Source organism: Strongylocentrotus purpuratus, unplaced genomic scaffold, assembly GCF_000002235.5.
Source record: "Strongylocentrotus purpuratus isolate Spur 01 unplaced genomic scaffold, Spur_5.0 spur5_scaffold_5, whole genome shotgun sequence".
In the NCBI taxonomy this organism is placed as follows: Eukaryota; Metazoa; Echinodermata; class Echinoidea; order Camarodonta; family Strongylocentrotidae; genus Strongylocentrotus; species Strongylocentrotus purpuratus.
This window is the reverse complement of record NW_022145611.1, coordinates 29,446,483-29,472,881: the sequence shown is the minus strand read 5'-3', so window position 1 is coordinate 29,472,881 and position 26,399 is coordinate 29,446,483. Positions and strand designations below refer to the sequence as shown.

General features: G+C 36.7%; 1 protein-coding gene across 2 annotated transcripts; it reads left to right on the top strand.

The window, feature by feature from the left end:
- The first annotated feature begins 1,290 nt into the window (after nucleotides 1-1,290).
- LOC589933 (C-1-tetrahydrofolate synthase, cytoplasmic) lies at nucleotides 1,291-26,399 on the top strand. 2 transcript variants are annotated; one of them, XM_030999711.1, is made up of 21 exons: nucleotides 1,291-1,844; nucleotides 4,798-4,882; nucleotides 5,695-5,754; nucleotides 6,499-6,552; nucleotides 6,998-7,134; nucleotides 7,462-7,562; nucleotides 8,056-8,192; nucleotides 8,667-8,778; nucleotides 11,536-11,568; nucleotides 16,287-16,456; nucleotides 17,659-17,888; nucleotides 18,333-18,516; nucleotides 18,980-19,162; nucleotides 19,612-19,714; nucleotides 20,695-20,981; nucleotides 21,350-21,461; nucleotides 22,020-22,159; nucleotides 22,538-22,680; nucleotides 23,168-23,345; nucleotides 23,637-23,897; nucleotides 24,546-26,399. In XM_030999711.1, the coding sequence occupies exons 1-21, from the start codon at nucleotides 1,633-1,635 to the stop codon at nucleotides 24,633-24,635; spliced, it is 3,012 nt and encodes a 1,003-aa protein (XP_030855571.1). In that variant the 5' UTR covers nucleotides 1,291-1,632; the 3' UTR covers nucleotides 24,636-26,399. The 2 variants fall into 2 exon arrangements, with proteins under 2 accessions (XP_030855571.1, XP_030855572.1); XM_030999712.1 differs by lacking the exon at nucleotides 11,536-11,568 and having other exon boundaries at nucleotides 1,292-1,844.

Below are 26,399 nucleotides of genomic sequence, written 5' to 3'. Positions count from 1 at the left end.
CAGAAAAAACGGAATTATCGATGTTTTATCATAACTTAATCACAATTATAATAAATGACACATATTAATCTTAGCCTAGATCCTCCTCTTTCATTTGGTGCAAATCATAATGATGCATATTTTACGCATGAGTGATTAAAAAAATTGAAGAGAGAAAAACAAAAAGTCATTTGGCGGGCGGTATCTGAATTTCAAAGAGAAAATAATATTTTTAGAAAGTTCAATTCCTGCCCTTTCATATGACACCTCAATCAGGAAAATGAGCCAGGAATAACAAAGTTCTGTTTGTTTAAAGTAGGGCCTAATGCGGCCAATTTGATTGAACGAGTTCATTTTCACTGGCTGCCTGCCGTAGCAACAAATACTTTAGTTGACAAAAGACTTAACTCCGTTTCGTTGGCGATCAGCCACGCATCAAAATAATCTTTCGTCTCCTTTGTGCATGGCTGATATACTTCCAAAAAGAATATCATCCATATTTCGGTCAACTAACCAACATTAATACTCGACTTTGCAACACGTTTCAATTATGGAAAGTGAAAAGTTCATTCTCTAAAAAATCTGTAAGAAATACTTTGCCAAACACAGGACCCAAACATAATGGAACACTCTACCTCAAGTCATACGCTTATATAAAACAGTTCAACGTTTAAAAACAAATTAAACTGACCTTGCATTCTGAGTACCATTGAATTTACCTTCCAAACCCTTTTGCCATCTCCAATTTCAAATTATTTCATACATGTTTTTTATAGTTTTTTGTCCTTATATTGTGTTCATCGCTGTTTTTTGTGATATCTTATCTAATATATACTCAGAAATACTATATTCGAGGGAACTTTTTTAAACTAGGCCACCATGGGCTTTTCCTTAGTTCTTCTATTTCATTTGAAGTTATCGTATAAACTAAACATTCTTTGTATGTATAATATACTTGTAATTTTATTTGCGTTTCAATGCTTTTTGGGAAAATGGAATGATTGAACGACGTCGATCTTTATTCTCTCTCTCTCTCTCTCTCTCTCTCTCTCTCTCTCTCTCTCTCTCTCTCTCTTACCCCCCTTTAGACTCTCTCTCTATCCATGGATTGTACCAGCCTCTCTCTATATGATTCGTAGAAAATGCAGGATGATTATAATCGACCATGAGCATTTCACGTGATCACTTGGGCACACCAGCACAACGACGATGACGTATACTCCGCAGTCGATTGGAATAAAAGAATGCTATTCATTCAGGCGCGCGGTTTCCGAGAGCGTGGCGGGAAATGAGAAAAGCATTTTGTCAACCGGCGGTATATACTCAGTGGTATATTTTCATTCATTCTCTCTCCGCGTATTATGCTCTGATCGAAAGTACACAGTCTGCGATGATCATCTTTCGACGATTTTCGAATTTCTTGCCATGTCAGCAAAGACGTTTCTATATACCGTTTGACATTCTTTTATAAATCCATGACATTGTGTGCGTGAAATTTATTGTGATCATGTTTTTCATCTCTAGACAGTGATAAATCGATATTTCTGGAGAATATTATCCTTCACTGCATCATATTTCCTTGTCTTTCATCGCGCAAGCCGAGCACGTTGTGAAGCAGCGCCCTCGATAGTCAGCAGCTGATCAGCTCAAAGCATGTTTCGAATACGATGTGCATGTCTTATCTCGAAATCGGAGGTTGTCAGTCCAAGGTTCGCTGAAATAAAACGTTGGGTCTCAAATACAACGACAAGAGAACTGTCGAGAACGACACTTTCTGCCAGTCAGCGTCTGAAAGTTCTTCCATATCCATACCTGCGCCCGTGTCTAAATATGGCCAGCATAATCGATGGAAAGGGGATTGCAAAGTGAGTAACATCCAGATCCAGAGAAGATCATTCATTCATTCATTCATTCTCTGGATCATACCCCAGGCCCCAATGCTCAAAAACAAGCGAGCTCAGGCCAGATTTATCATTCGCATGTTTGTGTGTGTGTTTAATTTAACAGTTTAATGCGTGTGACTGTGATATGGAAAATGTGAGATTTGTTTGATGGTGTTCCACGCCCCTCTGTTCACTGCATTGACTTAAGTAATATGTCCATTCTGGGTGTGACTCTAATTTATTTTAGGATCACGAATGATAATAGTCCTCCTCCAAACATGATCCAACAGACCTAATGATCTCCAGAGGCACAAAAACCTTCTATGCCCTCACTGGAGCGGGTGCATACACAGGAGGTCTTCTACCACACCACTGTGCACGACTCTGGAAAACATACTGCATCCCACGTATGCTGTATGGAGTGGCCATCATGAAGCTCAACCAGACAAGGCTAAATAAACTGGACAGATCCCAATACCAGCTCTTCAAGAAGATCCTTGGGCTCCCCAACAGTGCTGCCGATGATGCTGTCTATCTTCTCACACAGGCCTCTTTCCTCTGAGCATGCGAGTTGACCAAGAAATTCTCCTCGTCATAGGTCAACTTATCAATCTGCCACACTCAAGATATGAGGTACGCACACTACATCATGCTATCACCAACTTCACTCCCTTGGCGGGGACCTGGGAAAGAACTTTGAGAAGTTATGAGCTCCCCAACCTTCACTCCCTCCTCTCCAAGCCCGTTCCCTACGTTACATGGAAGTCAGTCACTAGGTCTGCAATTGACTCGGCTATGCAGAAGAAAGTCTGTGAGGCCATCAATGCAAAATCATCTCTCGCCTTCTTCAAGAATAACACTAGCTCCCCCCATGACCTTTACCCGAAGTCCATCTCCTCAAGTTTTCTACGTCAAGCCATCATTGTACGCTCACAACTTCTCTCTCAGACGTACCTAACTCAATCCCGGCTGTGTAAAATCAAGAAGGGTACGATACGATTCTGCCAAGTGTGCAAAGCGGAAGAGGAGGACATCACACACTTCATAGCCAAGTGTAAACCACTTAGGAATCTTCGCCAGAAGCTGGTCGACAATCTCCACCACAGGGGTGTACAGCAGTCGACACTCGCTCTATTCAGTCCAGATGACCCTGAGACCTTCACGCGGGCAGTCCTACTTCCGAATGTTCTAACTGTCTGCCCTAACCAAAAGAACCTTCTTATTAATGCATCACTGTCATTTTTATACAATATCCACTCTGCTCGTGCTAATGCAATCGCTAATACATTTTCTACCTGACTTGACAATCCTGCCTGCTATGACAAACTGCAGTACCCTGGTAGCTGCTGATCTCCGATAGAGCGGAGGAAGAAGAAGAAGAAGAAGAAGAAGAAGATCATGATTATGATAATAAAGCAGAACGAACGAAGAATGAGTAGTCTAAGGCAAAATGGCATGGGGAATGGGGTTTCTTATTATTCTTGGATTAATACTATTACTATAAATCTTCTTAGATTACTAGTAGGCCTATAGCTAGTCTACATTTACATGATTTGACCGAGTTGTGACAAGTGGGATCTAACGAACGTAGGCCTACTCTGTACTTTTTATACTATAGACGATAACAATCAAATGAAACTAGTCTACATTTTGTTTTCATAAGTCAAAGTTAAAAAGTATAATGTAATTGTTCAGTGGTTTGTGTGAATTTCTGTACATTACCGTGATTTATTTTCTGAAGTTGAATTATTGAAAAAAAATCCACCTGACAAAATTCAATAACATTAACATATGGTATATTTTCAAAGCCATCATTTTCATTGATGCCCATATCAACTGGTCCTTTACATAGGTACACACTTCAAAATTGAATAAGAGTCTTAATTTTTGAATACCTTGAATACCAAAGCCTCTGGAAGAAAGCCATCTCCAGCTGCCAAGCTTCCAGGTCTAACTTCAAGGGGGGGGGATGTCCTAGCTTCCTTGACCCTGGTCTTGCAGTTTGCACCATAGTCATTTTACATCTGTATCTTGCTTGCTGGGTCATATCAGGATGTCTTAATTGGAGTGTCTACCAGGAGAAGGGTGAATTATACTGCTCCTTCTTCCAGTGACTGACTGAAGTGAATTTCATTCTGATTTCTAATTAGTCTAATGATAATATTATGACAAGAAATTTTGCCCCCAATTTCACAATTTAATTGGATATTTTCTTTTGTAACTTTTTACTTTTAGGGCCGCCTTTAATACATAGCCAAATGAATTTTGGAAACGCCCCCCTCTCAAAAAATGAAATGGAAGCTCTTATTACCAATCCTGTGAAAGAATATGTTTTGACTAATACGTGATGATACAAATTTTGCCGGGAAACCAATATACCGTTATTTGGTAAATTATTATATCCATCCTTTCTAAATTTAGTCCCCCAAATTGCAATTTTTTCTTCTGGATGCATGCTCTGTCGGCATGAAATACTCAGCTTACTTATGTACTTGAAATGAGTCTCTCATTTTTTGGTCCACAGGTCATGGAGGAAATACTGAGGTTATATTCTTGTAAATCTTGTTGTCTTAAGGTCAGCTATTCTAGTTTGTTTTTGTTCAAGGAAAGAATTACCGGTAGAGATGTAATTCAGTTCCACAAATTATGATTGTCTATTTCTTGAACTTTATAGCTAGACATGATTTGCCTAAACATTTATTGATGTTTATGTTCTCTCCCTCTCTTCCCTTTTGTCCCTCTCTCTCTACCCTCTGCCGCTCTCTCTCTCTCTACCCTCTGCCGCTCTCTCTCTCTTCTCTATTTCTCTCTCTCTCTCTCTCCCTCCCCTCTCCCTCCCCTCTCCCTCTCTCCCTCCCTCTCTTCCCCTCTCTTCCCCTCTCCCACCCTCTCTCTCTCTCTCTCTCTCTCTCTCTCTCTGTTTATCATGACGTAGGGAGATTCGACAGGAGCTCCAGGAAGAGGTGGCCATGTTGAAAGAGAGACATCCTGGCTTCATGCCTGGTCTTGCCATTATTCAGGTCAGCACTAATTTCTTTTGTATCTTGGGTCATATCCTCCTCTGTTTTCTTTTTTTTAAAACATGATATTTAACATGACATATCAACATCCTCTGTTTTCTTTTTTTTAAAACATGATATTTAACATGACATATCAACATTATGTGCTTCTTTAAAGGCACACTGTCCTACTTGTAGCTTCTTGCTCCCTCTATATAGAAAACTTCCCCAATCGGTGTCTGTTGGTCTCACATGATCCTCTTTTTCTTATGTTAAATGAGAGCTGAGTTAATGAGATAGCCACCTGTCACAGTGACCTCGATGGCTCGCTGGGCGGTCTAATCCCTTCTGGCTGAAGTAGTAAAGCCTGCCTTTAAAGTAATTGCGGGATGTTTACTTAAAAAATCTAGTTACTTTAAAGCCTATCTGCACTAGTTTAGCCAGGAGGGATTGGACCTACCTGCTTGGTCACTGACAGATCTCATCAAATCAGCTCTCAATTTACATAAGAAAAAGGGGACCATGGGGGACCAACGTTCACTGCTTAGGCAGTGTTTGCTATATAGAGGGCACGAGTAGCAATAAGTAGTGCAGTGGGGCTTTAATAGGAATAACCATATTTTTGGATTTAAACAACTGCTCCACTGTGTTGTTACTTTTGACTTTTAAACAAAAAGGGTTTTACTTTTTCTATCTTTAATTCCTAATGCATTGTGTTTTTTCCATGTGTAGTAGAATGTTTTCTGCACTTTACTCTACTTCAGTCAAATGTTTAATTATTAACTTCCAAGTCTGTAGTAATGAGCTGACATTTACTTTTCTTGTGTTGTCAGGTTGGAGATAGATGTGATTCTAATCGCTACATCAAATTCAAGCTTGCTGCAGCTGCTGAGGTAGGTAGATTCACACAGCTTTTAGTGTGTTTGCTATATCAACAATATCATGGATGATAGTATGAAATGAATTATCCCAATCCAGTTTTGTTTGTTTGTTTGTTTGTTTGATTGATTTTATTTCTGCGTTAAAAAATATACAAATTCAAAGTCAAAGTACAAAATTTCGAACAATAACAAATATAATGAATACAATGTTTACAAAAGTAATTAAATGAAAATCATGTACAATTATATCATTCGATAAACATGTACGAAGCATACAATAACATAAGAAATATGAAATATTTTCAATAAATTAGAGAGGTAATTTGGAATGCAGGAGACCACCATCGTGAGCGGTTAGGCTGGAGATGGATGGCGGCCTCCTATTTGTGAGACAGCTCATTGTTGTTTGATTTTCATTGGGTTTCATTTGTAAGGTAGGAGGGAGAAGAGAAAATGTGTTTCTGTCTGGTACTCTGAATGCAACAATGATTCTGTTGTGTAAGCACACAGACAGTCAGACAATTTAGTGCAAAATGCATCAGAATAACACAAATACTTCATACACAATGTTATCAATAACCTCAGTAAAAAAAAAACAAGTAAAGAATATAATGAAATATGTGCTCTATTGATTGATGAATTCAATCAAGTATAACTAATCTCATAACATGTGTTTCTTTTATTGGATGTTATTGTTTCATTTTCAATGTTGATGTCACAAATAGTATCTCATTCCAATTTAACCTTATTTTTCAGATTGGTATGGTGGCCCAGCATTACAAGCTTCCAAGCTCAAGCACCCTCCCAGAGGTTGGTTAATAAAACTTATAAAACGATGTTCAAGTATCATGTTTTCTTCATCTTATTTGAAAGGACTTTACAAATTATTAGCTTGTTTTGGTTCTAATAAGTGATTTAAATTGTATGCAGGGGAATTTTTTTTAAACCAAATTATTCTCAAGGTATGTCATCATACTGAAACCTTATTTGATGGATGCATTCATTTTCTGTCATGGACATGCATAATATATTTTCATAATAAAATCTGTTTTACTGTGACTGTAAACCTACTCAAATTGATTTCAATGTTTTTTGTCGTTCATTGCTTTTGCTCATTTGTTCGATTACTTTGTTGTTTATTTTGCTTTTTGAAAAAAACCTTACTGCCATCCTTAATGGTGGCTTAGAAATATGGCTCCCATTCAACAGTTACTATAATAGTTCATGTATTTTAATTTCTTCTTCCAAAATTAAGGTGGTAAATAAGATTCAAGATTTGAACAAGGATCCACGCATCCATGGTATCCTGGTTCAGATGCCTCCTGAGACCAACGAACCCATAGATGAAGATGCTCTACTCAACGCTGTAGCTCCAAACAAAGACGTGGATGGGTAAGATTGATAGTGAAGGGAACTTACCGGTTAAAAAAAAATTAAAAAGGGAAGGTTATATGTACAAGTATGTGCATAGATATCAGACTTGATCTTGTAGAATGGTATTATTAAGATAGCTTAATGAAATGTTGTGGCATGAAAAGACTCGTTGGAATGCAAAATGTGTACTAGTTAGTGATGTTTGTTAATTAAGAGTTTTTAATTAATATCTCATGCAAAATATTAAAACATCATTTGAGAAAGGAGGAAGTATCACATTGTGATATTGATTTCATTGATAATGCGAATGGAGTGAATGATTGACTGGTCTTTGTCTTCTGACAGGTTGACGGATCACAATGCAGGGAAGTTAGCCCGTGGTGAGCTTGGTCAATGCTTTCTACCATGTACACCTAAGGGATGTCTGGAGCTACTCAAGAGATCAGGTAAATGAGCTTCTTACATCTCTCTAATACCAAGAAGGAACATGTCAATGTTTGTCATGTCCTCGTAAGGGCTGACATTTTTGCAGGGTTCCTCGGAAACCAGAGGGATAGTCTGATCAAATATTGTTTACGATAGTGTTAGTACAACAGATTTTAAATGCAAGTGTATGTTTTTTCATGAGGGGGATACATGGGTGTATTTTAACACACATGTATATATGCAAGTCTTAAGATTATTCCAGAGAAGTCTAGTTTTCTTCAACTGGAACATATCGTTTTACGAGGGCCTAAATCTTCTTTCTGATAGTGATTTATATTAATATCCTGTTATGTCTATTATAATGCCATAGATTGAGATGCCTCCCTCAACTCGGCAGACTTGTTTAGTTTATCCTCTTCATGCACAGTATATTACATACTGAAAATAAAATACAAAGTGTTGGTAATACAAAACGCAGAGTAAAATGAGGCTTATTATCTTGTTCTTTGTCAGGTGTGGAGGTTGAAGGCAAAAGGGTTGCTGTTCTTGGAAGAAGCAAGATAGTTGGTGCTCCAATGTCGGACCTTCTGAGGGCCTCCAATGCAACAGTCACCATGTGCCACTCCAGGACTAAGAACATTGATGAGATTGTAAGTGAAGCTGAAAGTCAAGTCTTGGTCTCCTTTTCTCTTCTTTTCTCTTCTTTTATAATTTATATTTTCTGCTTATGATCAACTGCAGCGAATTAGCCAATGTATTTGCAAATGTTATGAATTGTTGTAGGGTCATGAATTTATCAGCAGATAAAAATGAACTGGCAATGCATTTGCTAGTATTTATTCTTGCAAAAAACATACAAATATGTCTGTGTCTCTGTCATTCTTAATATATGTGAGTAAAATATCAGTATTTAAATGATTACTGAAACACTAGGAGTGATCGTACATCCTGAAGTGGAAAAATTCATGGTTTCTGCAAAAATTGAATCTTTTTATTTTCCTTTCATCATATTAAAATATAGTTTGATAAGTGGCAGTGCTGCATTAAAAAAGAAATTATTCAGAGGTCAATCATGATCTAAATCCTCAAACAATGCTATATTTCTCTTGCTGTTGGACAATCAGATCCGTGAATCTGATGTGATCGTGGTTGGTATACGTCAGCCCAAGTTTGTCCAGAAGGAATGGATTAAGCCTGGTGCAGTAGTCATTGACTGTGGAATCAACTTTATTGAGGGTAAGTGCTAATCATATCTTGTGTTGCTTAACTTATAAATCATCTTGCATTTGGAAAATATATCCCCATCATCGCTAGCTGCTCTAGTGAATTTGATGATAAAGCAATAATATAGATATTGACATTGCCCAGGTTTTGTATAAAATACTCACTTGTAAAAATGCAAGGTTGATTATTTTGTGTTATCTTGACAATTACGACCGTTTATTTGAATCAATGTTCATGATTTTGCAAATATTTATTTTGCATTTTATGACACAATATTAGAATGCACATAAATAAATCACAGTTCAAATACTGTTTTCTCATTGAAGTACACAGGCCTGATAAAAACCCGATTTAAATCGGTTTCCCGATTTTTTTTTATTTTTCCCGATTTTTTCCCGATTTTTTTTTTCTTCCCGATTTAAAAAAAAAAAAAAAAAAAAAAATCTTTTTTTTTTTTTTTTTTTTTTTTTTTTTACCAGATTTTTTTTTTCTTCCCTTTTTTATCCTGATTTTCCTGATTCCCCCCTTATTTTCTCTATTCTTCCCTATTTTGCCCTATTTTTTTCTCCCAATTTTCTTACTCGAAAGGGGGGAATGTTGTTAGATGCCGTTTTTTCCCCGCGAATCGCCTTTTTTTTTTTTACTCAAGGGGGGCGTGGTTGAGGGGAAAACAAAAAACCTATTTTTTTTTTAGTGCTCACTATCACCCCTGAGTACATTTTTTTTTTATTGAAGATAGAGATATTCCCAACTCACACATTACATTATTTTAACAACATAAAAGGTTTATAAATGAGAAATAAAGACAAGCCATCTTAGTTGAGTGGAGTGTCCTTTATCTTAGTATTATGTGAAGGATTTAAAGACATAATTGTTTGTAGTTTGCCCTTTGCTTACATGTAGCTGCAAAATTACTTCAAGTACCATTAATTACAAAGCTAACAATTTTAGTGTTCCTTTTACATACTAACAGACAGTATTTAGCAATGTAAGTCACATATTTAAGAGCAATTTAATGCACCGGATCTTGCATGACACAAGTCTTTTCTCCATTTATATTACTCAAAATTGTGAAGTTTCTTTGTGTAACCAATGGCTGATGGTGTTGGTACTGTAAGAAAAACATTAAGCAATGATCATAATTATCATTTTTTCAAGATCAATTGCACAGGCTAATGCTCTGAAATGTCCTTCTGTACATTTTATTACCGATTATATTCCTGCACCCATTTTGGTTTCAAATAACTTCACTCTAATAAAAATAGATTTGGGATCCTAGTGTCTATCTTTAATTGTTATTATAGTATACTTGGGTGTAATTAAACTCATTTATAGTACTGACCACTTGCATATCCACCTTTTCCGTACCATTAGTAGCAAATCCTGCCCAGGAATTTGAATGTTAAACATTGAACATACTAAAAGATTGTACTGTTTAGTCTCATGAAATAAATACAATGTAGGTACCCTCACTGTAAAATTTATTTCCATGGGATATACAATGTATATGTTGTAGTAAATTAGCAATGAGATATTGAAGCATAAGTTAAGACTTAAAATTGAGAGTGCAGTTTTAAAGTGTTAGCAATTGTTGAAATACTGTACCTGGTGGCATAGATGTCCGAATCAAATGCCAAGCAAAGTGATCTTGTCAATGCAATTTTTATTGTTGATTGGGGGGGGGGGGGGGGGGGGTTGTCGTCCTCCATGAGTTATTCCACTACCAAGGTCACCTTGACAGTATGCAGCTAATCATGCTAATCAGTGAAACACAGTTTTTAATCTATATCTGCATAAAGTTTCGCTTCACTTATTGATTTCAGCATTATTAGCACAATTGATGGAGTGTTAGGAATTATCAACATTTAAATTATCCTGCAGTAGCAGCAGCTGATGTTGTCATGCCATGCACTCCACGCTATACTCCTTGTAGTTAATTAACCCCAATTAATTTGTAAGAACAGTTCAATTTTCATATCATGTGTGTTTCTGAAGGGATATATCCAGATTTGCCTTTATTGCCAGATTATTGCCAACTGCTCTGATTACATTATCAAACATGGTCTCAAATTTTTTTCTTCTAAAAGTTGATCATTTTCTAATGTTACATACACATTGGGATTAGGCTGTATCTGTTCTTTACGTTAGGCAAGTAGAACTTATAGTTGAGCCAGTAATTTGCACCGTATCCCAAATAATGGCCCAAGTGGGCAAGTACTGACAACCTCCTTGCATTACAGTTCCAAGTTTTCCTGTGAGAGAAATACCAAGATATTAGACAAAACACACACAGAGCCAGAAGAATCAAAGAACAAAATACACTGTTTTATGTCAACCGATGTTAGACTACTGTACTTGCATGCGGTATGCGCAAAATCTGGCTAATCAGTAAAATACACAATCTTTATTTTGTATGTTTTCTTTGCATTAGATTGTTAGATCCAATAACATTGTGTGAGAAACTAACTCATTACGGCTGTTTCTTTGCAGACAATTTCTGTCTCTCTGACCACATATCTATGATATATGGATTTTCTATGTTGAACAAAAAATGATTCCTTAAATGTCATCAGTCATCTTTTTAGTAATGATGTGGTTAGGGAGACATTGCATCTTGCTTTATCTCTGTATGTTGTGTAATAAGTGAGAGACTGAATCCATTTATGAATAGACTCGGCCATGGTCATTTCTATAGAATACAGACTTCATTGATTCATGCAGAAACATTTATTAGAATCCACTTTGTTTGTTCACTATTACATAACACAGATGCCACCTCTGAATTAAATGATGATGACGATGGTAAGAGAGCCGGATTTTATCATTATAACCTTCGTCTATATCACACTTAAGGCCAAATCCCACCTAATCGATAACAATAATTTGAACTAAAATTCTGATTGCAGGTACTTGTGACTTTTGTGGTGTGTCAGTTATTCATCAGCGGGTCTTGTTTTCAAATTTAGGAACTAATTTCACTTAAAATAGCAGATGTCAATGATTTTGAAATTATTTTAACTAAGGTCGTACATGGAATACATTCAGAAAATAAAGAAAGAAGTCAAATTTTGAACGTTTATTTGGCTGAATCTCCTTGATATCTTTTACAGCAGTTTAAGAGATTAACAGCGGATACTTCATCCGCTTCCTTTTTTACCCCAACCCCTATAAAAAAAATACTTAAAATAGCAGGGCTTACCTGGTATTATGAATATAATTATTGTTATCGTTTCGGTGGGGCTAGGCATTAAGGCTGCTTGGTTCATAGGTGCTTTGCTCACTGCTTCTCCAAATATTGCATTGTTTGTGCATTGTGTGTTTGTCTATTTAATGAGGAACATTTTCCCTTGAAAATACTGATTACAGAAAAGAGTAATTATGTAATACTGACATCTGTTAGTTACACTACACTCTTTTTCTTGCATGTATCCATTCTGTACACTACCATCAATGTTGAATTTCGCCGTTTATCTTGTGCAATTATCATTTTGTATTGTGTATGGTAGCACATCATGCCTGTTTCATCCCATGCATATTCTTTGGATGATTGGATAGCACAAGCATGATTTGACTTTATTAAAGAGGGGGAGGGTCTAATGTAGAGGGCTACGTATAGTAGAGATAACGTGGATTTGTATTTTACGATGTTCATGCATCCTTTGCTTTAAAAAAAAAGGGGGAGGGGGTATATTAGTAGAATGAAAAATAATTTTAATTTTGGGTTTGATTTCTAGCGTGCTTATCAGATAAGCAAGAAATCAAAGTGAAGAGAAACTTTGAATCTGGTATGTCATTTTGTTCCTTTCTTTTATCTCGTCATATAGAAGTGATATTGAAAAATAATTGCCCATGCATCACATGCAAATATGTACACATGTACAATGTAGCTTTAAAAAAAGTGGTATTTTGAAAGTTTCCATTGGTAGGAGACTAGGTAGAAGCTACCTTTAATATATGTATGCCTATTGCTTCAGGATTTTATGTACATAAGAACGAAATACCCTTTTGTGTTTGAATTATTTACACAAGCAAATGTCCTTCATACCCTCATATTTTGTTTCTTGTCAAATACTATATCAAATTTAATTGAAATTCACCGCATTTAATAGCATCTACTGTACTGTAGGTGATATCATATGAGCCTGGGTCTACATTTAGTTTTAAAGCACAGGTATATTATTTACATGTAGAATGTACTGTCTAGCTACTAGTAGCTAGTTTGACTAGTGATGAATTCATATAGTTTTGTTAAAATTCCACAGTCATTGCAAACTGATAAATCAAATTAAACAAAGCTGTGTAATATGATTTTGTATTGTACTGTACTTGGTTGTCTAATAGCAGCAAAGCCTGCCCTGTTTTTTATTTGCAAGTGAATATGATGATAAGTAACAATCCAGAAAAACTGATGCATACAAGCTTGACATTCATACATGCTAAAATTAAGTTTAAAAAAAAAATGTGTGATGGAAAAGTGGAAGGTGTTATGTGTAGTTGTGATCTTATACATTTGTGCTAGTTTAAAGGTATAAAGGTCATACTGTACATAGATCACCCAACCATTTCATGCATATTATATTTGGGATATAAATCTGACTTGATTGATAAAAATGTTAACACCAATCAAAAGAAAAATCTCATTAAAAAAAATGCTTAGAACTATGATGCAGTACTATGCTGAAATCATCTGAAAATGACAATTATTTTGTTGTTCAGTTTCAATCACCCATTTCATCCAGTATTTTAGTAAATTATTTATTTACCAACATGTCAAATCATAATAAAAGAGAAGGTTTATAATCTCTTCATCCATAGTTCATGCTCCAATCTGTAACGCTTGAATTGAAACCATCTTCTTGCCAACTCACAAAATCCCATCTCGGTATCGCATTTATAAAGTCTGAGATCTCACTCTTGCATCCATAATTTAATCCTCCTGCGCTGTGCACTCGATCTTTTGAAATGCCAGCATTCATCAATTCCTCTTTATCATCCTCTCATCTCTTGATCTTTGAAATCCCTCTACTAATGGAATAGGCTGTCCCATCTGCCCGGCCCCCCCACTCAGTGTTATTTAGGGTACGCATATGCGTGTTCCAACCGACCCCCCCTTTTCAGCAAAAGTCCGGTGTGTAAAGTCAATACGGCTCGACCTTTTTCTTTTGTATACGAGCCTTTTTCCGCACCCCCCCCCCCCTTTTCAGCAAAAGTCCGGTGTGTAAAGTCAATACGGCTCGACCTTTTTCTTTTGTTATGAAAAGGACATTTTGGCAACACGCATGCGGTCATTTTGAAACCTGAGTGGGGGGGCCGGGCCCATCTGACATTTGGGAGAAGATTGGCTTTATTAACAAACCTGACCAGTCAGTCGCCTACAATACACAACACTGCTTGTACCTGTACCTGTTGCCTAAAAATAGCCTGTGCATGGTTGCATATTGGAATTGTGTATGTGTTTATGTGTGTGCTTTGTTGGTAAAATGGCTATATTTACCTAATGTACTTCTATTTCTATAATGGATTGTGAAGATTGAAGCATTCAGCACTGCTTTTTTAATTGAAATTATGTGTTCTTAGTTCTTACAGTATCTCCTTGATACACATTCATGAATTATTATATAAGAGCATTGTTAATGACACATAAATAATATGATTTGAAAACAAAAAAGTGATTTAAGTAGTTTCATAGAAATGTTCTGACTTTTTGTGGCTCAACTCAAATAAATGCATCCCATTAGGTATATGAAGTAGTGCTTCATAAAACAATTAAAAATACTACTTCCGTAGTTCTATAATCTTTATAAGTAAAAATATATTGTTATTATATTCAAGTGTGTCAACTCATTGTCATCAAAGCAAACAATAAGCTACCAGCAGACCTAGCAAAGAACAAAGTTTCAATGCCAAAGTATTCTCATAAAATACTAAAACACAGCTATAGACCATTTTTTATATTGTACTCAATGAATTTTTTTGTTTGCATATAAATTTATTAGGGGAAAAGATCTTTGGAAAATGTCAAAGATGTGCATTGGATTTGTGAATACAACGAAGTGCAAAGATGGGTGATAAATGGTGGAGCACGATTCTTGTGTGTTAAACACCTCTACTTAAATCTGTAACTGGGTTGTGCAGTGCTGTTTATTGACTGGTGCCTCGTAAAGTCAAACAGTGTCGGACAATGGTATTATTTAATCTGGGGATTCTGAATTGAATATCAAAACATTTTGCTTTGTCTTGCTTCGTACAACCTTAGAAATAGTCAACCTTTCATATTTTTTTTAATAGGGAATAATTTTTGGTGACTGTAAAACATGTTCGGAAGATGAATGAAATGACTTATGAGATGTATTGCTGTTTATCACTGCTCCTTTGTGTTGAAGTGGATACTGATAGAGTGATAATAGTGTTTATTTATTGTCAGATATTATAGTGATTGTCCAATTATATTTGTTTGTAGACATGGTGTGATCTTTGCATGTCTCTTTATTGCACATATGGCCATGTCTTTCATATATCCTCACCACATATACCTATCATGTATTTGACCTTGAAAATCATTGAAGGTCAAAGGCTTACCTGTATCTTTGCAGTACTTTAAATGAAAACAAATTATGACATGTAGACTAAGGAATCCTATTACCAGTTTAAATCCATATGTCCTCAATGCCTTAAACATTGACCATAGTTACCATCCTTTAGATGATACTGTACAGTAGCTACACCTAATTGGTAGCCTATTCAGTGGCCTTTCGCGTTTTATCTACATGTATCTAGTAAATCCATGCCTGCAGCCCTCCAATGATACCAGTGCCTCAAAGATTATTGTTTTAAACCCAAAATGTACCTATTTGACAGATATTCTAAAACAAATATAAGCTCAGAGTTGAGAAAGATTTCATACTTGTACTCCATATTTTAGATTCACATAATTATAGCATTCACTTTATACATGAACCCATCCTCTGTTTGTCAAAGTTTATATACTCATCAGTAGGGCATCAGACAAACACATTTTTCTCAATTCCTCTATTTGTTTATACTTGGATCTTAGCACTATCTATCTACATGTAATAAATGTAAAAGAAAGATTTAGAAGTCCAGAATTTACTTTTATATGTAGACTTTTCATTTGTTACCATCCATCCTTGAGATGTCTATGAATATCCATCATATACACTTTTCGCAATTTCTCCATTTTGCACATGTAGATCATAGCATTCATTCTCTATCCAACAAACTAATAATGGCATTAACACCTCTCTCAGCATTAACAAAAAAAATTGCCTGCTGTAATTGTAATTTTTTTCTGAAGTGCACATGTGCAAGTATGAAATTAATGAGATTTACAATAATGATTGTTGATACAATATTTCAGAAAAGGTGCGATTCAAGTACATACAAACAAAAAGTTGTGAAGTTGTCCCACATCATTTTCCTTATTGATGCCTCCCCCCCCCCCAAAAAAAAAAAAAAAAAAATCCTTTCCTAAATTTACTCATCTCTATATTTCCTCACAGATCCATTTGCCAAGCAAGGTAGGAAGATGGTAGGTGATGTAGACTATGAAGGAGTGAGGGAGGTAGCAGGAGCTATCACCCCTGTCCCTGGTGGCGTAGGACCCATGACTGTAGCCATGCTGATGGGCAACACGGTGGAGAGTGCCAAGAAGACCGTCGAAGGAACTCTGGTGAGTTAGTATAGTATTAATGACTGCTTTGAGAGAAATAGTTGTTTTTATACGCTCAAGGGAAGGTTAGAATTGTGCTATTACCCGAGGCGTGCCGAGGGGAATAGCCCAATTGTAACCTTCCCGAGAGCGTATAAAAACAACTATTTCTCGAATATTAAAGCAGTCATTAATACTTTTATATGCCAAAAAAAAAAACAAGGAAAAAAAAAAAACTTTTGTCGAAGATGGGATTCGAACCCTTGCGTATCAAAGGTGATGTAACTTAAGTCGGCGCATTAAACCTCTCGGCCAGCGCGCTCTGTCACCATGCACAGTAGTTTTCTTTAATATATACATTAAAATGAATTGAAAACGGCTTCGCGTGGTCGATGCTTCGCCGCTGCTCCATTAAACGGGCCCTTCTTTTACTTTTGCAATGCAGATTGGCACGAACTTAGATCAAGATCTATCGGCAGATGTTGTTTTTTGTTTTTGGAAGTTTATTTTCGTCTTCATGTCAACAATGCAAGATAAAATTGTCAGTAAGATCGATCGAGATTCAATTGTATTGAAATTACCAACCAATTCTTCGCACACGTACAGTATCCTCGATCGCTCAGACCATTTTTAACATGTAAACCTATGGGGTAACCATGGAGACTGACCTATTTTCCCAATAACCATGGTTATTGGGATTTTGAACCGTTTTTTAACCATGGTTACCGGGAATTTTCGGGAACAGTTAAAGTTTATGAATGCAATTTCGACCAATCAGATTGCTGGATTACTTAAGTAAGGTATATAATTATAGCTATTTTTTATTTTTATGGAAATAGTAATATTTTTTGTCTTTCCATTATACAAGTTTACTAATGCAGGGCTAATGAATGGTACATGTAGTAAGAATTTCCCTTTGGACCTCCAATTATGTACAAATATACGCACCTCCCAAGATTTTTTTTTTTTTTTTACGGCGGGGGTGGGGGGGGGGGGGGGGCTGGAGATCATTTCATTTTTCTACCTAAAACAATAACAGGTTCCTTCATGTAAAGTTTATTTCCAATGAAAATATACCATTTCCAATTTAAGGTCACAGTTCTGCTTTTGAAAGTTCATGTATGGCATTTGTTATTCAAAAAATTTGTGGCACTGAATGGGCTTGTGACTGATGCACGATGGGCTGTCATTTTAACAATCCTCCTTTCCTCCCTCCCTCCCAGGGTGACCAATGGAAGATGAGATACCTACCCCTTCATCTCAAGCAACCCGTCCCTACCGACATCGACGTCTCCAGGGCCCAGAAACCCAAGGAGGTATCAGAGCTAGCCCAGGAACTACAGCTCCTACCCAGTGAGATAGACTACTATGGCAAGACCAAGGCCAAGATCTCTCTATCTGTTCTAGATCGGCTGAAAGACAGGGCTCCAGGGAAGTACGTCGTCGTTGGAGGGTGAGTATGGGTCTTCTACTGCAGAGTTTGTGTCTTATCTGATGTGTATTGTTACAGGATATAGTATTAGCTCCCTGAATTGATATGAGTGAATCTAAATTGGTTCAAAGGCCATATTTCTACCGGTTCATGTTTCATGTTTCTTCTTTACGGAAGATAAACTCAGTGTTAAATGACAGTTACACCTTTTTTCATCCTATCAAGCTTCTTTGAGTTCTCCTTTGTATAAATTGTTAAAAATTTTCATCATACTTCAAAGAACATTCATTTAGTTTACACAGGTTGCCAAGGAAAAGATACATACCAGTTGAAGAAAGAATACGGCTGTTTTTGTTGGAATTTAACTTTTAGGACTCTATAAAGATAGCCCCACCCAAGGTCCATAAGACCCCACAAACCGGTCTCTAATCCCTCTCAAACTGATCTATCCCCTGTATGTTCCAGAATCACACCAACTCCTCTAGGTGAAGGCAAGAGCACCACCACTATCGGTCTGGTCCAGGCGATGGGCTCGCATCTCAAAAAGAATGTGTTTGCCTGCGTGAGACAGCCATCCCAAGGACCCACCTTTGGTATCAAGGGCGGAGCAGCAGGTGGTGGTTACGCCCAGGTCATTCCTATGGAAGAGGTAAATGGATAGGAGTGTTATTTGTATTGAGGAAACATTCACTTCATATTCTATGTATACATGTAACTTGTTTTTGTATGTTTGAAGCAAATATTTTGATAGTTTCAGCATACTGTAAAACTAGAAACTCATATGAATTGGAAAGATTTAGTGTTTTGTCAATTGCGATTCTGATTCTGAAACTTCAAACTTTCGCGAATCCGAACCATGTGCAAAATTGCAAACATTGCATGCACACTTGTTTTACAAGAATTATATTCCACATGCCTCTACTTTGTTGTAGGCTTGCATTGGAAATCCTATTAAGGAGTCTTGTAAAAGACAATTAGAACAGTTAACACTATTTTTACAGTTTTCTTTAGCATGACAATATGCTACTCATTCTTGGTGGCAGAAGTATGATAAGATTCATTTGTGATTAGAACTGTATTGGCATTCAAATGTACTAATTCTTGATTTCCAGTTCAATCTTCACCTTACCGGAGACATCCATGCAATCACAGCCTCGAACAACTTGCTCGCTGCAGCCATTGATGCTAGGATCTTTCATGAATCAACTCAGACAGATAGCGCCCTCTATGGCAGGCTAGTGCCAAGCAAGAAGGGTGTCCGAGAATTTTCAAACATCCAGATAGGCAGGCTTCAGGTGAGTTGAATACTAGAATATATAGAGATGGACAAAATATTTTCTCTGCGATACAAATCTGATTTTCAATTCGCGGAGTTGAGTATTTGCACGTTATTATTATCCTGCATTTTGTTCAGCCTTCTTGAACCTAAAGCACAATAATTTAGTGAAAGAATGTACTTCATAATGTGTATATATGAATGTAATGGATGTAATGAATGTCAATAACCACAAACTGCAGGAGTATTGTAGTGTATCTTTTCAACCGTGAGATTATTAAGTGGGTTGGTGTTGATTTTACCCCAAGGGTCAAAGAGCCCTTATCAAATCTCCATGTGCTCTTTGATGATATTTTGAAATCAAAATCAAAACAAGCATCTCATTTGGCATATCTGTCAAAGTGCCCTCCTTGATACACCCCATAAATGTGAATTTCATTGACTGTGGACTTTTATTTATCCTGACAGCGTCTTGGCATCGACAAGACCAACCCAGATGATCTGACAGAAGATGAGATACACAGATTTGCTCGCCTTGACATCGACCCATCTACCATCACATGGCAGAGAGGTGAGATCTAGTTTGCTGAAAACATTCCAGTTTCTTTATCATTGCCATTATCAACTTAGACAGAAGGAGAAATGTATACTTGTGTTCCGTTTGCTCTCCTTTGAACAAGATAAGTACACTTGGTGTATTCTTTGTGCTATCTTCATACTTCCTTCTTCTACAAATGGCTATATTATAGGTACAGTCAAACCTGCTGTAGTGACCACCTGTCTACAAAGGCCACAATTGTTATTTCCTTGAAAATGGTTTCTTGTTGAATCATGTACTTAAAGGAACCTGTCTACAAAGACCACCTGTCTACAAAGGCCACTTTTTGTGTTTCCCTTCGGTGGTTTCTCACCAAACGATGACATATTCTGAAGCTGAGTCTTGAGTGTCTGTAACAAATGGGAGGCTAATGAGTACATGTTTGATAATCTACTGTTTGGCAAAAAAAAATTGCATTAGACATTTTGAAATGGTTGTTGTTATTTTTTCACCGAACCTCTGTGATGATTCGATGACGAGTCTGACGTTAGCTTCATGTTACTATGGTAACATCAGGCTAGACATGTTTTTTGTCTTTCTGTTGTTATCCTTGTGGTGTGATGGCTGTATTTCTATGATGCTAGATTCGAGGCATTTGTCTGAGAGGTTTATGAGCATCCATCTACCCTGGTTTTCATGCTATGGAATAAAAAGTTTAAAATAAGATCTTGTGCCTTCAATTTGCTTTAACAGATTATAAACTTATCCTCTTTATTTTTATTTTTCAATTTTGTCCAAACCATGTCTCTTTTACAGTAATCATTACCAATGAAACCAAGAAACAATTCTGATCTTCCAGTGCCATTAACATTTTAAAATATAAAATAAAAACTCAAAGGCTGGTTCTATTGTTGTTGAGAAACTATTATGCATTTGATTTTTGAAGCATTAGTCATTGTTGTATATTGGTATAACTTCCTACCCGCCTCTTCTCTATCACCATCTTCCCGCAGTCTTGGACACCAATGACCGCTACCTGCGTAAGATCACCATTGGTCAGTCACCCACAGAGAAGGGCTTCACCCGTGAGACTCAGTTCGACATCGCCGTGGCCAGTGAGATCATGGCCATCCTGGCCCTCACCACCGACCTGAAGGACATGAGGGAGCGTCTGAGTAAGATCGTCGTTGCTAGCAACAAGCAGGGAGAACCAGTGACTGCTGATGATGTTGGTGTGGGAGGTGCTCTGGCTGTTCTCATGAAGGATGCTATTAAACCGAACCTCATGCAGACACTTGAGGTAATGCTTCTTTTCAGAAGGTTCAGATTGATACTATATGCAGTATTTTCTTAAATGATTTTGTTTAATTTTTTGTATCAATAGATGAACAGTTACATCATGATTATATGTGTATCTAATCACATTCAAGCATTAAAACCATATGATTAGGTGGATCCCATTTCTTGCATTTTGTTTGGAAACTATACTAATGATTGAGAAAAATCAAAGTACTAGTCACATGATATATATAATATAATATATCTCCAATGATGTATATATGATGAGGTTAACATACACAAAGTGTTCATTCGTAAGTGCTCCTTTTAATAGGCTGCACTTGTTTGATGTACCCATTGATTTGACAAATGAAATTTATTTCTCTACAGGGAAATCCAGTATTTGTGCATGCTGGTCCATTTGCCAACATTGCCCACGGTAACTCTTCAATCCTGGCTGATAAAATTGCTCTCAAACTTGTTGGAGAACATGGATTTGTAGGTATGTATCTCATGATTTCACTGTTTCATTTTTGAAATTTCCTAAGGAATTATTTTCGAGAAGTTGTATGAAATGAGAGTAAACCTCTGTGATGATGCGATGACGAGGCTGATCTCGGCTTCATGTTACCATGATAACATCAGGCTAGACATGTTTTGTGTCTTTCTGTTGTTGCTCTGGTGGTATGCTAGTTGCTATTCAGTGATGCTATTCAGCGAGGCATTTGTCTGAGAGGCTCTCAATCCACAAGAATTTACCATACTAACTTTAAAAGGTTTCTGTCCCCTCTTCAAATCTTAGTTCCCTATTCAGCAGTAATCGAAGGCCGGTTCTTTAGGTGAAATAATTCCTCTGTGATTCATCGCTGGACACTAATAGAGAGAAATCCCTTTCGTAGTGAACAATAAATAGCCTTTCTGTACTGCAGGGTTCTCGCTAGTTAATCAGTTTAACCCAATTTGGTGATCAGTGAAGGAAAGGGAAAATTTAATTCAAGATAATATGTAAAATTAACTGACTGGTATTATCGTTATTCGTGAAATCTTTTTATTTTTTTAGTCACTGAGGCTGGTTTTGGATCAGACATCGGAATGGAGAAGTTCTTTGACATCAAGACTCGTTACTCTGGTCTGACTCCCAATGCCGCTGTGATCGTAGCCACTGTCAGAGCACTCAAGATGCATGGAGGCGGACCTAATGTAAGTTCTTTCTGTTTTTCTTTCTTTCCTTTTTGCTCATTAGGAATGACGATTATGTAGTTTTGATTTAGGATGATACTGTCCACTATGTTTTGAAAATATTGCATATTGTGCCACATTCCCAATGCAGCAGAAAGATATCTGTATTTATAAAGTGGAGAGTGATTAAGATCTGAGAAAATGTTCACTCCAAAGAGGAAGAAGCCCCCAAAGAGCTTCTAAAGTTAACACTGCCTGAGGATAAGGAGCATGGTAGGAATGATTTTATTGCGGGTTGTACACGAATCACAGCCAATAATGCCACTTTCTCCTGTATATAGCCTATTTAACCCTAATACACCATGTAATGAATGAATTTCTTGATGGTTTTTTGCACAGGTGACAGCTGGAAAGCCTCTTGCTGCTGAATACAATGAGGAGAATCTAGAACTCCTAGAGAAGGGATTCTGTAACCTTAGGAAGCAGATTGAAAACACAGCCCACTTTGGTGTCCCCTGCGTCGTTGCAATCAACCAGTTTGTGTAAGCATCTATCCCTTTCTTTCATTTGGCCATATGCAACCAAGAACTACTATTCTTGTATTTTGTGTGTGCTTGTAGAATATGCCCTTTGATCAATGTTATCTTCATCATTATTCACCTTTTTAGAGTCATGAGCCTCAATTGCTGTGTAAATCTATTCTGAAGAAGAGCTTGTCTTGCCTATGAAAATTTCAAATGAGTAAAGGAGTTGTTCATGTTAATAATATCTGACAGTTCTTATCAAAATAAATAGCGAAAAGGGATGGTCTCATGAATAGTAGTAAACATGGGTGCCCAGCAATGGTTAAACTCTGGTATACTAGAGAGTTGTTGATAAGCTGAATGTATCAGCAATTTTCAAAGAGCTACTGAAAAATAATTGAATACATCTTAACTCAGGTAAATGTGCATGCAAGTAGACCTTGTATTTGTTGTGCAACATTGTATGTAAACACTCTGATGGCATCATCTTTTGTTCTCTTTTCAGAACGGACACACCCAACGAGCTAGCCCTTCTACAGCAGTTGTCCAAGGAATGTGGAGCCTTTGATGCTGTGGTCTCAAACCACTGGGCTCTCGGAGGAAAAGGTGCAGTGGACCTGGCTAAGGCTGTAGAGAGGGCCTGCTACCAGCCAAGTGACTTCAAGTTCCTCTATGAACTAGATGTGAGTGAAGCTGCCACACAATTCTGTAGTATTAGGGATAGTTGTTGTGGTGGTGGTAGCCGCAGTAATACATGGAGTAAGGGATGTGTAATAAGTAAAGAGTAACAGCAGAAGTAAGTGATTGTAGGAGCAACAGTACTAGCCATTGTAATGAGCAGCTTCATTTAACATTTTAGATAATCGTGTATAAAATTCATTTGTTTAGAAAGCCTGTTATTGCTGTTTAATTTCCCCTGTTGTGTATTTGAACATCACTGATTATGATATCAAATCCATTGTTCACCTTCCTAGACTCCAGTTGAAGACAAGATCTCCGCCATTGCCAAAAAGATCTATGGAGCCGACGGCATTGAACTCTCTGAGGATGCACAGAAGAAGATCAACCTCTACCGTAGCCAGGGCTTCAACGATCTACCCATCTGCATGGCTAAGACGCATCTTTCCTTGTCACATGACCCGAAACTGAAGGGCACGCCCACTGGGTTCACTCTGCCAATCAGGGATGTCAGAGCCAGTGTAGGGGCAGGATTCCTCTACCCGCTTGTTGGAACGGTAAGTGGCATGACCCTGATCTTCAGACTCTTAAACCTTCTCCCAAAAGAATGTATAAAGTGGCTTATCTGCTTGTAACATCAAATGAACTTAACGAGTATGCAATAAATGTTCAGAGAATTTGTATCAACTTTATTCATTTTCCCACTTATAGGACCCCCAAAAGTATTCCTTTTATCCATATTATTTGTCATTTAGCAATGATGATTACAGATTTGTGATTGTTTGCAATGTGATGAGGAGTGTTCCATTAAAATAAGACTCATTCACTTGTCATATAATACTTCATAGATTCTTCCTCTTGTTGCCAAAATTAATGTTCATACCCGGTAATTTTTTTTGCAAACCAGTTTTAAATTTAAAGTAGGTATGAATACAGTGCAACAATGCAAATAAGATTAAACTGAGCATGTTAGTCCCAAGAGACCGTGGGTTATTCAAATTGTTTTTAATTTCACTGTGATATAGATATTTCATCATTTTACTCAATGTTGTATTTTAGAAACATAACTTCGTGTTATATGTACAGTTTATGAGAAGTAATTGTTACTTAAGTTAAATCCATACACCAGCAGGCTTAAGAGAATGAATGAAGTAAAAAAATCATTTAATTGATGGTCCATGATTTATCTCATTTCTGTTCTACAGATGAGTACCATGCCTGGGTTATCCACCAGACCTTGCTTCTACGACATTGACATCGACACCGAGACTGAAACCATCTTTGGCCTCTTCTAAGTGTGTCCATCCTTGTTCACTTGTCAATCAAGGAAATTAAGCAGTCATGAAGATTAGCCGTTGATTTGGCATTGTATTCTCATTTGTAAGTCTGTTTTGAACAGGAATGAAATGTTGATTTATCGTGTTGTACCTCACTGTATGCAATGTCTGTGATGTGTACATTATTATTTGTTCTCCTTTTTTAAGTTGCAGGTGTGCTACCATGATTCTTCATAAAGTTTTTAACACTGTGAAGTAGTAACGATTAAAGACTGCAGCATGAAATAGCTGTTCCATAGTGATAAAATTCAAATGGCTCTATGTAGGCACAGCCACGATATTGCCCTTTAAATAATATATTGAATCAATACACAACAAAGTTTAGTACATGTGAGGTTTGGAAAGTAGGAAAATTGGTAATAAATTTGAATGGTTTTTATCCAATAAGGTGCTGGCAACTGAATGTAAATGTTAACATTCCCGTAAACACCAGGGTCAAAATCATCATCATTCTAGTGTCTGTGAAAATCATGGTTATTGGGAAAGACTTGTAAGCCAGCCTGACAATGTAATGTCAAATGTACAGCTTTCAGTGTGTGATACAGAACAGTTCTCAATCAAGTACAGTAGGTGCTTGAAGCTATCTTTTATTGTGTATTTGGGACAATAATTGTCTATGAAAGTAATGTTTTGTATAGGAAAATAATGTGATAGATTATTTTGGAGTTCTGTATAAAGAATGTTTCATTTACGCTTGAAAACAATGGTAATAAAATGAGAAGATTGTACATGAAATTTATAGAGAAAGGTTGAGAATTAGAGGCTGTGAGTTTTCAAGAATATGATTACATTTTTATTAAAGTATTAAAGAATATGTGTGTTCCTGGTTAATTGTGATTAAATTTGTTATTTCTAGAATATTGCTTGTTTTACGTTTAACTGAAATTGATGTTTTCCTCTTCCTGAGGTTGATTAAACGTTGTACATGAGTTTGTCATTAAGTACTTCATGTCTCCACTAGGGGGAGGGGGGAGCCAAATTGAGATTTTATCATCAGACATCATGAGATGCAATTAATTAAATCTACCTTTGGTTAAATGCTGAGAGAGGATAAAACGATGCCTAGAAGAAAGATAAGTTTTCTAAGATGTGCCTTTTATGTATCTTGTATAGGAAATTGAAATTTGGCAAGTGCAAGTAGAAATAAAAACTGCCAAATCTGAATGATATCATTATTTTGAGGAATATTCTCCATCAAGGAATGTTGAAAACATCTTTGTGTTAATGGGATTATAATGTGCATGTTATACTTTCCGCCTGAATGTTCCTGGTTAATGATGTAGTACCTGGTAAATGACGTAGTTTCTCATTAAAACTCATTAAACAAGAGAGAAATGAAAATAACAAACATTTCAAATCAATTGTCCTGTCGTTGCATAGATATGAAAAAAGGTAAATTGGTAAGAGGGATTTGAATAAGTGTTTTTTTTTTTGTTCGTTACTAATCACTGTCAGCAATGAAAAGGTACTTTCTCTTATTCGCTGATGTTAAATTTTGTTATCTATGACGATGTGAATTGAGTATAAATTATTTAAATCTTCATTCATTTGTTTTCAAGCACGTCACAATGTATTATTTCTGATTTCGTATATTATATTTCGCTGTTTTGTTCCTTAACCTTATGTGTTTTAATATGGGGATGTAATCCAATAAAAGAATACTGTATGAGAAAGATGTATTTTTGTTTGATGAAAAATAAAGGTTAACATTATACAATCACA